Source organism: Lynx rufus, unplaced genomic scaffold, assembly GCF_022079265.1.
Source record: "Lynx rufus isolate CCGP_SWC_20201006 ecotype Redwood Valley unplaced genomic scaffold, mLynRuf1.p SCAF_6, whole genome shotgun sequence".
Taxonomy (NCBI): Eukaryota; Metazoa; Chordata; class Mammalia; order Carnivora; family Felidae; genus Lynx; species Lynx rufus.
The window spans coordinates 7,151,565-7,166,419 of record NW_025814878.1 but is presented as its reverse complement, the minus strand read 5'-3'; the positions used below and the strand labels follow the sequence as shown (position 1 = coordinate 7,166,419).

The window sequence follows — 14,855 nt, the reverse complement described above, 5'->3', positions numbered from 1 at the left end:
GCTCCCCACAGTCATAATTTGCCTGTGAAGGAGAATTTCTTTAGCTAATTTTCTACCCTTTCTCACTTCCCCATTCCCTTTCCAAGTATTTCTGGTTTCACTTCCTAAATACACTACTTGTACCCAAATCCTCTTCTCAGGGTCTGCTTCTGGAACACCTCAACAAAGATGCCATTTCTCTCACAGAAATGTATCTCCTCATGGTACCTACTCATGAATAGCACAACTCCTCACACCATAATCTTCTTCATTATTTCCTCCTAAGTATCACCCAAGGCCGTGACTACCTCACTATCACATTAGGTCATATTTAAGTGGTGACCAAGAAGTGGCTGGCATCCTATTCTATGATTTGTAAATCAGCTCTACTCATTAGTCATTTTTGGTATTCTTCCATTCTCTTTCTATGGAATCATATTTTATATGAAATTAAGTTACTAGCAAACTTTCTGGTAGTCTGACATAAGATAGTCCTTGCTTTCTGAAACATCATTTCCAGAAACAATTAAGATGGAAACCTCACAATGCAAAAGAGTCTTGTGTCACTGTTCTCTGTAATATAAAATCCTGAGTACACAAGGCCATTGGTGATCTGCTTCTGTCCAATATCATCTCCCAACTATTGTTTTAGAAACTTTAAAACCCTAGAGATAATTTTCACCTACACAGGGTTGGAAAGAAAGAAAGAAAGAAAGAAAGAAAGAAAGAAAGAAAGAAAGAAAAAGAAAAAAGAGAAAGAAGAAAGAAAGAAAGAAAAAGAAAGAAGGAAAGAAAGACAGGTGGGAGAAGAGAGAGTGAGAAAGCTGGAGGGAGAGAGGAAGGAAAATAAAGCACTAAATAGGAAGGAAAGGTTTCAAATAAATAGGAATAAACTTGATGAAATCTCACTATTACAGAATAAATTGCATATCTTGCTATCTAATAAACTTTATCTACCATCCATTGTTAGAGCAGGAGTGGGGGAAGAGTAAAGAATACCATTTAGGAAAATTAAAAATCTGATGCATTCTCTTTCAATATTAGAAATGTAGGAGAAATAAAAAATAAAGTTATTTCTTTTAGAATCCCAGTATAATACATAATCTTGTCTTCACACAATGTATATGAAATCGCCCAATAGTTCATGAGACTTCAAATATCTTCAAATCGTTTTCATGAGTTTCATGAGTGCCATTAAGGTATGACTCAACCCCAACAAAAATGGGAAAAGACATTTCTCCAAAGACGATGCACAAATGGCCAAAAACACACGAAAGGATGCTCAGGGTTAATAATCGTTAGAGAAATGCAAACCCAAACCCCAATGAGATAATACCTCACCACATGAGAATGGCTACTATCAAAAAAATACAAATAAAAAAACTAACAGAAAATAACAAGTGTTAGTGAGGATGTGGAAAAATTAGAACCCTTGTACCCTTTTGGGGCGAATATAAAATGGTGCAGCCTCTATGGCAAACATAATGGCAGTTCCTCAAAAACTTAAAAATAGAATTACCACATGACCCAGCAATGCCACTCCTGGGCCCATAACAAAAACGAAAACAAAAACAAAAGAAAAAAACAGTCGAAAGCAGGGTTTCAAACAGATATTGCACACTAATGTTCATCGCAGCATTAGTCACAATGGGCAAAAGGTGGGCATGGCCCAAAGTGTCCATCAACAGATAGGAATGTATAAAAAAAAAAATGTGGTCTGCACATACAAGGAATGTTATTCATCCTTAGAAAGAAGGAAAATCTGACCCACACTACCACACGGATGGACCTTGAAGAACACTGAGTGAAATAAACCAGACCCAAAATGGCAAACACTGTGTGATTCCACTCACGCGAGGTACTTGGAATAGCCAAATTCACACAGAGAAGATAGAATGGGGACTGTCAGGGATGCAGGAGGGAAGAAATGGGGAGTTAGCTGTTTAATGAGTACAGAGTTTTGGTTTCATAAGACAAAGAGAGTTCCGGAGACTGTTGTACAATAATGTGAATATACTTCTTGCCACTGACCTATATCCTCAAAAGTGGTTAATGGGAAATTGCACGTTACATGTATTTCATTACAAGTTTTCAAAAATAAAAAATAATTTTTTTAATTTTTTTTTGTTTTGTGTTTTAAAGAGAGAATGCGTGAGTGGGGGAGGGGCAGAGAGAGAGAGGGAGAGAGAATCTTAGGCAGGCTCCAAGGTCAGCGTGGAGCCAGCCCCAGGTGGGACTCAGATCTCATGACCGTGAGATCATGACCTGAGCCACACTCAGGAGCTGGATGCTTAACCGACTGAGCCACCCAGGTGCCCCAAAAACAAAAAAAATAAATTTAAAACATTTTTCAAGATACTACTGCAACGCTCATTATTAAAGGATAAAAATTATCAAGGATGAAAATGCATTTACGACAGTAATTTTTTTAAGACTGAAAAGTTCAAAAATTGTGGCTAACGTGCTCTTAACGAGCATCATCTCTTTCACAGGTAAGAGCCATCCATGTATGCATCTGCTACAGAGATAAGGAAGAAGGCCCAGAGAGGGCAGGCAGTTTGCCCAAAGCGTTAAGGAGCCGCAGCGGCAGGGGAGAAACTGCCCTCCTGATTCTGAACACAGGGATCATCTTCGACCCTATCACATTATTTCCTGATGTCTTTTTCGAAGACATTGTTTCAAACATAGTCTCCTGAATTCTGGCTCCTTTAAAAAATAGTCAGTGTTTTTGGTGGTGGTGGTGGTGGTGTTTTTCATTCCCACTGCACAGTTTCCTTTTGAAATGTTCTTGAAACGTGCTCTATGGGAGGCCAAACACAGCAGCACAATGACAAATGAGTTCATCGGTTAGCTTTTCTGTAGAAGCAGGTGGGCCCTTGGCCCTTAAAAAAGCTTGCTCCAGAGGGATGATGAATCAGCAAATAATGACTTCACAGGAAAATCCTCAGCTCTAACCAAAAGTTCAGTTCATCCCATGGGCCACGTGGCATTCTACTGCTTGGGAAATGTGCACAGAAAGCCTCACCACAAAATCACGGGTTCCCTGAATTCTTCCAGGTCAGGAACTACGGAGCTGAAGACTCCTCCAGGGCTTTCTGATGCACTCCCCTGTTTCATAGCTTAAAATCAACCTTTACACAGGGTTATTAGGTGCATGTTTCAGAATCTCTAGCAAAGGATAGCCCATTCTTGCCAAAAGAAACCACTTCTGGTGTCTAAAAACCCTTAGCGCAATTCTGCACAGTATCACGTGAGCACATTTCACCTTACGCATACGTAAAATTGTGTTTCTTTGTGTATTACCTTGATTTTTTTATGTTGTTTTCAGGTACATTTGATCTTCTCAAAGTTGCTCTGAACTATGTAAAGATATTGTTCTTGGTCAGATGACGCTTGTAAGAAAATGGATGCATAGAGACTTACATCCCTGAGCCAGGGATACTCAATTTGTAAGGAACTACAAGACTAGAATGCAGGTGCTATTTCTCCTTTATACCACGTGGGTGAAATCCACCTTCCTGCCTGCTTGCTTAAAAGGATTTGTAAGTTGGGGCGCCTGGGCAGCTCAGTCAGTTGAGTGTCTGACTCTTCATTTCTGCTCAGGTCATGATCTCACGGTCATGAGATCCGGACCCACATGGGTCTCCACTCTGAGCATGGAGCCTGCTTAAGATTCTCTCTCTCCATCTGCCCCTCTTCCCCACTTGTCTCTCTCTCTCTAAAATAAAAAGAATGTGTAAGTTATATACACATACATACACAGATCAATATATTTATACACACATAGCAATATGTACACACACACTAATAGTTATACAAACATACATATATTCATACATGTAAGTTAAGTATGTATCACTTTATTTTTAAGTTAGTGTATGTGTGCTTATGTATTCTATCACCTGTTAGCAATTTTAAGAAATTTTAGAATAAAAGGAATTTCTGATTTTAAAGTCTATAGATTGATAATTAAACTATGGTATAACTATGTGGTATAAATAACTATGTTACTACACATACATATGTATCAGTATATGTACTACACACATAGCTATTAGAAATGATATATATGTGTTGATGTGAAAATATATTGATAATATATTGGTTAGTGAGAAAATCAAGTTAAAAAAAATACACAGTATTTTATTTTTGGAAAACGTAGAAGAAAATGGGAATATACACACCAAAATGTTTACAGTGATCACATCAAGCTGGTAAGACTGTGATTCATTTAAATAAATAAATGATCATAATTCATTGACTTCTTTCTGTTTGCCACATCTTATTTTTTTTATTTTGCTTAATTTTATTTTCTAATTTTTGTAAATGAACACATCATTATTTTATACTATTTTCAAGCACTTTCAAAATAAAATTTCCAACAAGCAAGAAAATAGATTCTACCAAAAAAAGATAAAGTAAAACAGAAAGAAGGTGTGGAAACACCAGCAAAAGCACAGTGCCCTGCTCACCATGGCCCTGAATGCACATGCCAGTCACTGCTGTGAGCTAAGAGGACTGTCCTCTCCTACAGCCCAACCTACGTCATTAACTCTGACATCCTCTTCCAAATCAGCAGTGACGGAGCATTTCACTGCCTCCTGAGAACAAGATAAAAGAAACAAAGGATTTCATACTCTTGGTGTTTCACAATTGATTATGTAAAGTTTGGAAAGATTTTAAAGAAAAATAGTATTGGCAATATAAGCCACTGTTGTCACCTTACATGAATTCAGCAACAAGAAATTATTGAAAACAGCCCGACCCAACTATAAACTGAGCTGATCATAAAGCTTTGGTGGTGAACCATTATTTTGGAAATTCATTCTGGGACCTCGCAAGGAAAACAAATGTTAGGGCACAGTGGTAGAGAGCATCAGAGAAAATAAATAAATTAGGCTGAATGTTCCCTTTAATTTTTTTTTAATGTTTATTTTATTTGGGGGGGGGGCAGGAAGGGGAAGAGAGAGAGGGAGTCACAGAATCCAAAGCAGGCTCCAGGCTCTGAGATGTCAGCACAGAGCCCAATGCGGGGCTTGAACCCACAAACCGAGAAATCATGACCTGAGCCGAGTCGGATGCTTAATCAACTGAGCCACCCAGGTGCCCCACAAACGTCCCCTTTAAAGATCATTTCCACTTACTTGAAATTATTATAAGGGAAGTAACAGAATTCAAAAAGTCCTCAATTATTCTTACATTCACATTTCAAGTGGTACCTAAATAGTCCTTTTCACCCCTTTCATCCATCAGTCGTCACCCTGAGTTCAGCTGCTCACTTAAAGCTGCTAACACATCCCATTTTGCCCTGTGTAGATCTATCAGCATTGCATCTTCCGTTTTCCCCTTTCTGGTACAAACTCTAGGAACATATGTTGGCAAAGGGTTCCTCAATTTTACATAATTAGTCTGAATTTTCTTCTATGAAGAGACATTTTTAAATATTGGAATTTTGTTTGGGATATGCTCAGAAGTTGGCTGTTGACTAAAAACAATGAATATGAAGTTTACATAAATTAGAGCCCATTATTCCAAAGCATCTCATTTTGGTAGAACTCTGGGAACATGTAGGTGCTCAATTATGCTTTGACTAATTGAATTACATAACTAATTGATAATTATGCAATATAATAAGTAATTCACTCAAAAAACACTGGTGCCTACTCTGTGCCTACAAGCTCTAGGCTCTAGGGACACAGTTTAAACCAGAGAGGTAAAGAATATACCCTCAGGTGCTTACACTGTAGTGGGTAAAAGAAGAAAAAAATCGTATAAAAAGTTCTGATTGAAGGATTCATAAACTCCTCACAAATTTTCTCCAATCTATGGTAAACTCATGCAGACATTTTTCCAAAATCTGTGCTAAGAGGTGATTACTAATAAAAGGGTCAGAAGACTTAAACGTCTCTTCCCAAGGGAAAATGAACTAATTCTTTATTTTTCTTATGCTGAAACACATTTTATATTTACTGAAATTTTCAAGGACGTTGTCCCACAAAAAGAGAAATTCTGGCTTTCAAGTATCATTTTCTGAAAACGTAAATTTTGCCTAATCTAAAACATGCTTAGATCTTTGCTGTAGAGATTCTCATGAAATTGATTCTCAGAAAAAAACCCTTCCTCTGAAATTCGCACAGGCAAGGAAAGACCAAAAACATATGATACAGACATAGTTACTTGATCTCACAGACACGTGGAACCATTTAGCCAGGGAGTGAAAAAACGGGGTCACATTCAGGCAGGCAGATTGGATTCTCAAAGAACTGAAAAGTCTGCATAATATATATTAAGCCAGATATTAACCTCAAACCTCATCAGTTCTCATGAAATAAAGAGTTGCTGGATTCACCTTTTCTATTTGAGGCCGAGGGGCCCCGAGGCTCCCCTGAATTGTTGATGCAATAGATCAAATGAATTGTTGATGCAATAGATCAAATGAAATCAATCAACAGTTACTTACCTGCTGAACAATGCAGGTTTCTAGTAATTTTCTACAAAGATGACAGAATGTACAAAACTAAAAGAAACCAAAACAGTAAAAGAGAGTGGGTCTAAAGGAAATTCACATTTTTAGCCACACTCTTCCTCCCTCAGTTTACACATTATTTTCTCAGTCTCCCAGGCTCCAAAACTTGGAATCATTCTTATTTTAGGCTCAAATGTTTTGTGTCTTATATTCGAGCACTCAACACAGTTTGCCATTTCTTACTGTTAAATGTGCCCCCCGCTTTCATAATGTCCACTCCAATCCAGGAGTCCATGTCTCATGCCTGCATTTTGTTATATCTACTCCTGAAAAGTAGCTTCTGAAAACTCCTTTCTGCTCCAATATATTCATTTATTACTGCTAGGTGAATACTTTCACTTGCTAATGAACCTCCAGTGGCTCCCTATTGCCTACTGGATCAAGTCCACATTCCTGCACCATGCATTTGATGCCCCCATTTACTGTCCCTGGCTACCTCTAAATGTGGACACCAAGCAGCCCGGGGAAAAGTGCCTGGCTTTGGTATTGGTAGATCTTATTTTTAATCTCAGCTCTGCCACTTACTCCTTATTGACTCTAAGCAAGTTACTTAAATTCCCTAAGCTTCAGTAAACTTCCTTGAAATATGGGAATAATAAAATCTATCTTGCTAGGTTATGGGAATTCAATATAATACCTAACAGTGGGTTGGTACAGTTCATTTATATTTTCATTCCTTTGTTCACATATTCCCTTGGACTGGAATGCCCATCCCCCTACTCTCCTTGGGGGGAGGGGTCAGGGGAGGGGAAACTGTCTTCCAAGATGGATCTTAAGAGAATCTTCTCCCTGAAGATATTCTACAGTCACTGAAATGCACAGAAATAATGTTTTCTGATTGGTGAAAACTATGTTTACCTAGTAAAGGAAATCTTGGACCAGGAAAATCACACAGCTTTGGAAAAAATAATTAAAAAAAAAAAAAACACCTTCTTAGATAGGAAAAAAAGAGAGAGGGGGAAGAAAGAGAGGAAAAAAAAGAGAAATTAAAAAAAAAATCACTGGGGCAGAAGTCCTTCACATTTGGCCCAAAATATTTTCCTTCTTCCCAGAATTTACAGAATTGATCTGTACTGTCAATCTCAGAGCCACTTTTTTTCACAAATCCTTCTTTGATTATGTCACTTACATAGCTCTCTCTCCTCTGCCCATCTAGAAGCCATTAATAGAAAGAAGAAATGCAGTCCCTTATTTTTTTAATCCTGTACTGACATTTACAACTGTTGGCCCAAATTATTAAGACCTCACTAATACTGGTAGGAGGATATGCATGTGGGTGGGGAGGAGGATGAATAGGTTGGGGGGACGATGAGCTTTTCGTGCGGGGTTCACTTAAAAAGAAAGTATTTTCAATCTCTCCTCTATAAGTAACATTAAACTGTGCTTTGTAATTAAAGCCTAAATTGTTTAGGCAATGGCTCCAAGTTGATTATCACCATAATGCATATGTTCCCTTGATGGATTTTGACAGTCCACATACACTCCTAGATAATATAAGAAAATACATCAGCGAGATGATTAAATGCTCTCTGAACAGAAACATTTAAGAATTTCAAATGAGTTATATAATACACTTTACTTTATAATAGGTCTTGGGTATAAATAAAATCCACCATATATTTCTCAAGGAACTAAGCAAGATTTTAATTAAGAATTCTTGGGGTGCCTGGGTGGCTCAGTTGGTTAGGCGTCAGACTTCAGCTCAGGTCATGATCTCACAGCTCGTGGGTTCTAGCCCCTTGTCGGGCTCCGTGCTGACAGCTCAGAACCTGGAGCCTGTTTTGGATTCTGTCTCTCCCTCTCTCTCCGCCCCTCCACCAACTGCGCTCTGTTTCTCAAAAACGAATAAACGTTAAAAAAATTTTTTAAAAATTCTTATAAAAGAGGGGCGCCTGGGTGGCTCAGTCACTTGAGTGTCTGACTTTTGATTTCGGCTCAGGTCACAACCCCAATGTCCTGGGATACAGCCCTCTGTTGGTCTCCATGCTGAGCCTGGAGCCTGCAGCCTGCTTGAGATTCTCCTCTCTCTCTCTCTCTCTCTCTCCCCCTCCCTCCCTCCCTCTGTACCTTTCCCCCACTTGTGCTTCTCTCTTTAAAAAAAAAAAGATGGGGCGCCTGGGTGGCTCAGTCGATTAAGCATCCGACTTCAGCTCAGGTCATGATCTCACAGTCCGTGAGTTTGAGCCCCGCATCAGGCTCTGTGCTGACAGCTCGGAGCCTGGAGCCTGCTTCGGATTCTGTGTCTCCCTCTCTCTCTGCCCCTCCCCTGCTCATGTTCTCTCTCTGTCTCAAAACTAAATAAAAACATTAAAAAAAGAAAAAGGAAAAAAAAGAATCAAGAAAAAGAATTCTTAGAAAGGTGAAATTAGTTACAGCAAAAGCAGAAAAATCTAAAACCTTAAAAATAAAAGATACTTTTAATGACTAATAACATCTTAAGGACTTGTCACTATTTCGTAGTAACACACCTGAAGGAAAACAGTAATTCAGAACTTTGCTTCTTCACCAGAGAGAAGATGTTGGTCCCAAACTTCTCCAGCTGTGCCTGGTGTCCAGGTGAAGTGTGAGAGTGCCAGAGGCTCCCTGGGAAACGTCTGCCTCCCTTTCAACATTTTCCACCCCAGTTGGATCAAGATCAAGTTGATCAAGATCACCAGACCCTTGTTTACAGCCAGTGGCCATGGTTAGAAATAATCTTTGATTTTCTATTTTTTTTTAATGTTTTATTTAGCTTTGAGAGGGAGAGAGAGAAGGAGAGGGAATGGGGGAGGGGCAGAGAGAGAGGGAGACACAGAATCCAAAGCAGGCTCCAGGCTCCGAGCTGTCAGCACAGAGCCTGACGCTGGGCTTGAACTCACGAACCGTGAAATCATGACCTGAGCCAAAGTCAGATACTTCACCGACTGAGCCCCCCAGGTGCCCCTAGAAATAATCTTAAAATAATAGCCCCTAATACAATGTTACCAAATGGGAGCGGCTGTGTGGCACCTACTTGGGACCATGAAACCCTACTGGAAAAATATTTTCCAGTAAAAGCAGTCCTTATCCCTACCATTTCTCAAGATCCCCACGGGAAATGTAAATGTTGATGATTCCTAACCTTCATTTATTTCATGAAATCAGCAAATATTAATTGAATGCCTGTGTCAGCCACTGCACTAAAATATACTTGTGATCCTGCCTTACAGAGATTATCTTCAATTATAGAAAACAGCAAGCCTAACAAACATGTACAAAGGGGAAGAAAGGTATAAAACTAAGAAAAGTACAAGCTTCTATGGGTACAGGCAGAGGCGCCCTGATTTAGGTCAGAGGATAAGGCCAGGATAAGGTCAGAAGGAAGGCTACTTAAGCTAAAATCTGACTTCTAAGGAGGACTCAGGTCATTGGGATTGTGTGGGAAGAAGACTTTTGGGCATGGAGACAAAGCTTTTTCTGGGCAGAGAAACAGCATGTGTAGAAAGGCTCAAAGAGAGTGCCAGCATATGTGATGCTAAGAAGGAATTAAAAGAAATTCTGTAGTTGGAGGCTGGATGGTGAAGGGGAGGGTGGCGCAATAAGAGAGATACAGGTCAGGAGACTCTCACGAGCGAGGAAAGTGATTTGTACTTTATCCAAGTGGAAAGGGAAAACAACTGTGTGGATTTCAAGATTGTAAACAGCCTGGGTTTTTATGGCTGTTACACTTGAATATGGTTTTGTTAAGACCTGGTACACACATTCTTGTGTTCTGTAGCACATTCTAAGCACAGAACATGGGGTGTGAAAATGGCAGATGAGTATCTGGACTTGACCTTTCTCAAGGAAATCCGGGTAGTGCTGTTCGAAGCAGCAAAGTGTCATGAAGGGAGAAGGTACACCATGAATCAATTACTGGGTAATAATAGGACAAAAAAGTCGCCCAGGATGGTGAGGGTGATGTGTCAGAGAGCAATAGAGACCAACAAAGGGATCCCATGAGATAGATCACCATACTTTTGTATGAGAATTGCCCTAGACTTCATCTCTAGAGCTCTTCTCTCAGAACCCTACTGAAGACTGTCATTTAGCCTCGGGTCGGCATGGGTCAGGCCGGCAGATGGCAACGATTCTGGCTACAGAGTCAAAGGGCGGAACGTGATGTTTTCCCCGCTTACTACTTGCATCACAGGGCTAGACACACAATCTTCCTGGGTCTCAGCCTTCCCAACTTTCCAAATGTGGTGACAATTATTACCTCAGAGGGCGTTTTTGAGCAGTAAGAAAGAGCATGTGTGAAGGGTACCTAGAATATCCCTTGGCATCACAGTAGGCATTCAGTAAGAAGTGGTTCTTGCTGGGATGCTATTGGCTCCATTACCTCCCAGCATCAGGCCAAGGAAGAAAGAATAGAGGAGAGAATAAGAAGTTTGCTCATTAGGCATTAAGTGCCTTGGGAACTACTTTGTTGAATCTGAATTCCTTGCGTGGCAGAAAGTCAATAAACGTTCTTAGCTTGAGGACATGTGTTTGGTTCTTATTTCACAGTTGACATTCACATGGATGCCAGGAATATGACTGCTAATTAAGTATTCATTGAGTAGCCTTTTTTCCTCATCACAAACATGTAATTAAGATGTCAGGGTATGCACGCACGCCCACTCATGTGGGTGTATGTATGCGTGTGTGCATGGAAAGAGAGAAAGTGAGAATTTCTCTATAATAGAGTCATAAAATTAGGGAGCTGGAGGTCCCTCTGTTACATATCACTCGTTTATCAGGATAACTCCAAGGCCAGATAACAGTAAACTTATTCTCCATTCAATATCGCTCACCTAACTCTATTCAGGTACATGATTTGCTCCCTGAATATTGCTTTATACATCTGCATGAAAGCAAATGAGGATAGGGCGCTTGAGGGTGCCAGATGGCTCTCTCCTTTACCTCTTTCCAATCTCATCTCAGATGACATTTCTGCTCCCTGTGGAAGCATGAGCTTCCTAATGCCTAAAACAGGTAACTGTCCTCTAAGTTGCTGCTGTAAGAGAAGCTTAAGCCAAATGAGCCAGTGAACCAAACCAGCCAAATCTGTAACTGTGTGTGATTCAGAAGGGGCTTCCTTTAAATTCTATGAAGACGGGGACAGCACCAAGAACATATTTGCTCAATAATTTCACTGAGGAAATTAATGCCATGCCTCTATCTGAGTTTATTACTTCCCACGGATGTGCCAGGCTTGATCAATACCCAATCCTTCCAACAGCCTCTGGAAATTCCCAGAGAGCTCTTGAAAGGTGTGTCAGTAAGTCCTCTCAATTTATAAAAGATGCAGATTATCACTGGCCGCAACTACCCAAAAGCAAGAGCCAAAAATAATATGAAACAGGAGGAAAAAATCTGTAATGACCTTAATTCCTCCTAAGAAAAAAAGCTGTGTTCGTTTAGGAAAAATCCCCGAAGACAGAAGGTGCAACCCCAGCCCTAGGTTGCCTTAATGTGGGTAAAACTATTCCATGTTAAACAAGAGATGACAGATATACCCAGAAGGGGAGACGAGAGAAGGGAGATAGTGGGTACCTGCATACTCCGCAAAGTGATTCTCTCTTGAAACCCTCCCAAATCTTTGATAAAGTTGTTACAGCTCACTGAAGCCTTAAATAAATATTTTATGGAACTCAATAAAGGACTTTGTACCATGTTTTGCATGGGGTGAAACCAAAGCAATTAGCCTGAGAACAGGGGGCTGGAGAGGGGTTGTAGAAAAAGAAGCATGGCGGGCTGGATGGGTTGGGGAGGGTGGCGCAAACGCTTATTCCAGAGCACTGGAGTTGGATTTGGGTCCAGTTTTACCAAGTCTTTACATAACAGCTGCCTAGGGGCACATGGGTAACAAATTTCTTATTAATGCCCAATGAATGTAAGTTGATCCACTAAAATCCACAAACTATATACAGCACCTCTATTACAGTTATGAAGTTACATGCTCTAAAGCTCTGTTACTTGAGTGATGGGGATCCACAAGCCATTTTAGAAGAATGGCGTCATACAGAAAGGATGGCTCTTGCTTAGGGGCAATTCCTAAGTAATTTCCCCTTAACTGCTTAAAGGATATCCATTGCTGAACTTCATTAGACCCCAAAAGAAACTCCAGCTCTCCTGAGATCAGCAACTGGCCACTGGGGGTTAATGGAGAGAATTCCTATATGAAAAGTCTCTACTCATTCAATATTCAACAACATCGCTGTCTTCAAAACTGTTGCTAGCCAGGAACCCTCAGCAAACCTTCTCATAATAACTTTATTTCCAGCCCTTCCCAACAGAAAACTAGCCTGTGAAGCAGACCACAGAAGTGTACCGCTGATTAAGGACAAATCAGGTAACTTTCTTTTCAAGTGTTGTCTGATCATCGTACTTTAAGGCCATCACCAAGCATGCCAGGGAACAAGAGACAACAGTCAGCAACGCAGTGCTGGTACGCGGATTAGCGACTCTAAAACCAACCCACCCAATAAAGGGCAGAGGAAAAAACAGTAAAGGAGGAGAAATGAAAATACATTCTGTGGACTGAATCAGTTTACACCCCTAATAGGTCTTAAAGCCGATTCCCCGTTTTACTAGAAATCTTAATAACAAAGTTTCCATATAAAGTGCTGTCTGTCCATGTAAGTCTTGAAATGAGTACAATTTCTCATGGAAGAGTAGTAACATTCATAGATAGATAGAAGTTTGGACAGCCCTCTCCAACCAAAGATGAGTCAAGCAGGATGATTTCTGTCTTCTGTAAAATAGAGTACAATAGCCTTCCTATCTATTGGATCAGAAAAGGTTTCTAGAACTTATTTATCTGCTCTGTTCCAAGTTCCAGAAATAAAAATGAACTTTCCCATAGGAACCACCTGGTCCTCAGTGATGTTTAAGCCACCCTTGTCAAAGCAGCTGAAAAGAGAGGAATATTGTAGACTCACCATTTGGTGGCTGTACCAGTAGAGCGACGTTCCCTTCAGCACCACCCAGAACTTTTTCCATTTGTTGCTTAGGAAAGTTCCTTTTTCTTTTTTCTTATACAGCCACCCTTGGCAGTCAGCATGTCCCAGGTCTTTACATGATATCCTCCTCCGACTCATCGTGAAAAAACCTGCAGCAATTATATGAGAAGGTAAATAACACTGTACCCTGATTTACATGACCAAGTGAAAGGTAACTGTTGTTTACCTCTTGAGAGCTGAATTTTTTTTTTACTAAAATTTATGCAAAGTAAATGCAAAAAAAGAAAAGAATTAATATTTATTTTATTTTTAAGCATTCATTTGGTGCTTAGAAGGTACAAGATAGGACCAAAGAAAGAGGGAGGCTAATATGCAAGTGTTAGTCTAAGAATATTATTCAACAAGAATAAATTGAAAAAATTCAAATCATGAGTCTGGCAGGCATATCGTTGTACTAACACAGCTCCTTTCAAAATAATAGCAGTCATTATGCAATAGATAGAGAAGGGTTAATGCCCACCTAAACACAGCTACTTCCCGACTCGGGTGCCAGCTTTTCTAAGCTTTATTGACATACCACGAGGGATTAATCCAAATGAACAGCATGCCGTCATTTCTTAAAATCGAGCCAAAAATAACCAAAAATTTAATCTGCCATCCACCTTCTGATATGAGCATTAAGACAGACAAAAAAATAAATAAATCTGATCCCAAAGAAGGCATCCGAGAGAAAACCCACACTCACGCACACGAAAAGGGGATAAAGAAACAAAAGAGATCTAATTACCTTGAGTTTTCTTTCTCTGCTTCTGACGCAAGGGAACCTGCTGATAATGCAGGAAGGAAAGAAAAGAGGAAATTTCTGATTGTGTTGTAACATTTGTAAAGAGAGAAGGAGGGAGGGGGTGGCAGTGTTTATGAGCAGGATGGAAGCTAAAAAAAACTCTCCAAGCAGAGCTAAAGGGGAGCTACTCGCTGAGGCACAAAATGTGCTAATTAGAATGGTATACGTTGAGCTGAACCTGAAGAAAGATACGAAGATGCGTAACTCGGCGTTTATCACTAATGTTTCCTGTTTCCACCACAGACAGTTTTAATGCTACCACTTCTGTTAGGGCAGGACAGTGTGCACTGAAGTTCTTAAAAATAATGAAATATTTCCCCTTTGACTTTTTTGTGGGTGTCAGAGAGAATCAAAAAACAGATCCTGCTTCTTCCCTGGCAATTTTTTAAATAACACCAATTAATTAAATAAACCGGGAAGCTAATTGCGATCTCACAATACTACGGGTTCGTATCAGATTGTTAAATCCATGGCCCTGCCCCCATCTAGGGTTACACCTACACCACATGAATTCAATATCCCAGAAAAAGAAGTCCCACAACCTCTTTTGGTGACATCTAAG

At 39.9% G+C, this 14,855-nt stretch overlaps 2 protein-coding genes across 13 annotated transcripts in view; one reads left to right on the top strand and one right to left on the bottom strand.

Moving 5' to 3' along the window:
• OPRM1 (opioid receptor mu 1) overlaps positions 1–13,569 on the top strand; it is a 169,873-nt gene extending 156,304 nt beyond the window's left edge. Inside the window, exon 4 of the mRNA XM_047101517.1 lies at positions 13,531–13,569. Coding sequence (XP_046957473.1) covers positions 13,531–13,569 — 39 coding nt within the window. The remainder of the gene's footprint in view (positions 1–13,530) is intronic.
• The window catches only part of IPCEF1 (interaction protein for cytohesin exchange factors 1), a 180,835-nt gene that overhangs the window by 59,366 nt on the left and 106,614 nt on the right, over positions 1–14,855 (bottom strand). For 6 of the 12 annotated variants that reach the window (XM_047101507.1, XM_047101505.1, XM_047101504.1 and 3 more), the window contains 3 exons: positions 14,237–14,276; positions 13,429–13,598; positions 6,440–6,496 (listed from right to left, as the gene is read on the bottom strand). In XM_047101507.1, coding sequence (XP_046957463.1) covers positions 6,440–6,496; positions 13,429–13,598; positions 14,237–14,276 — 267 coding nt within the window. Of the gene's footprint in view, positions 1–6,439; positions 6,497–13,428; positions 13,599–13,969; positions 14,167–14,236; positions 14,277–14,855 lie in introns of those variants that run through there. The other 6 variants (XM_047101510.1, XM_047101511.1, XM_047101512.1 and 3 more) reach the window with 5 other exon arrangements.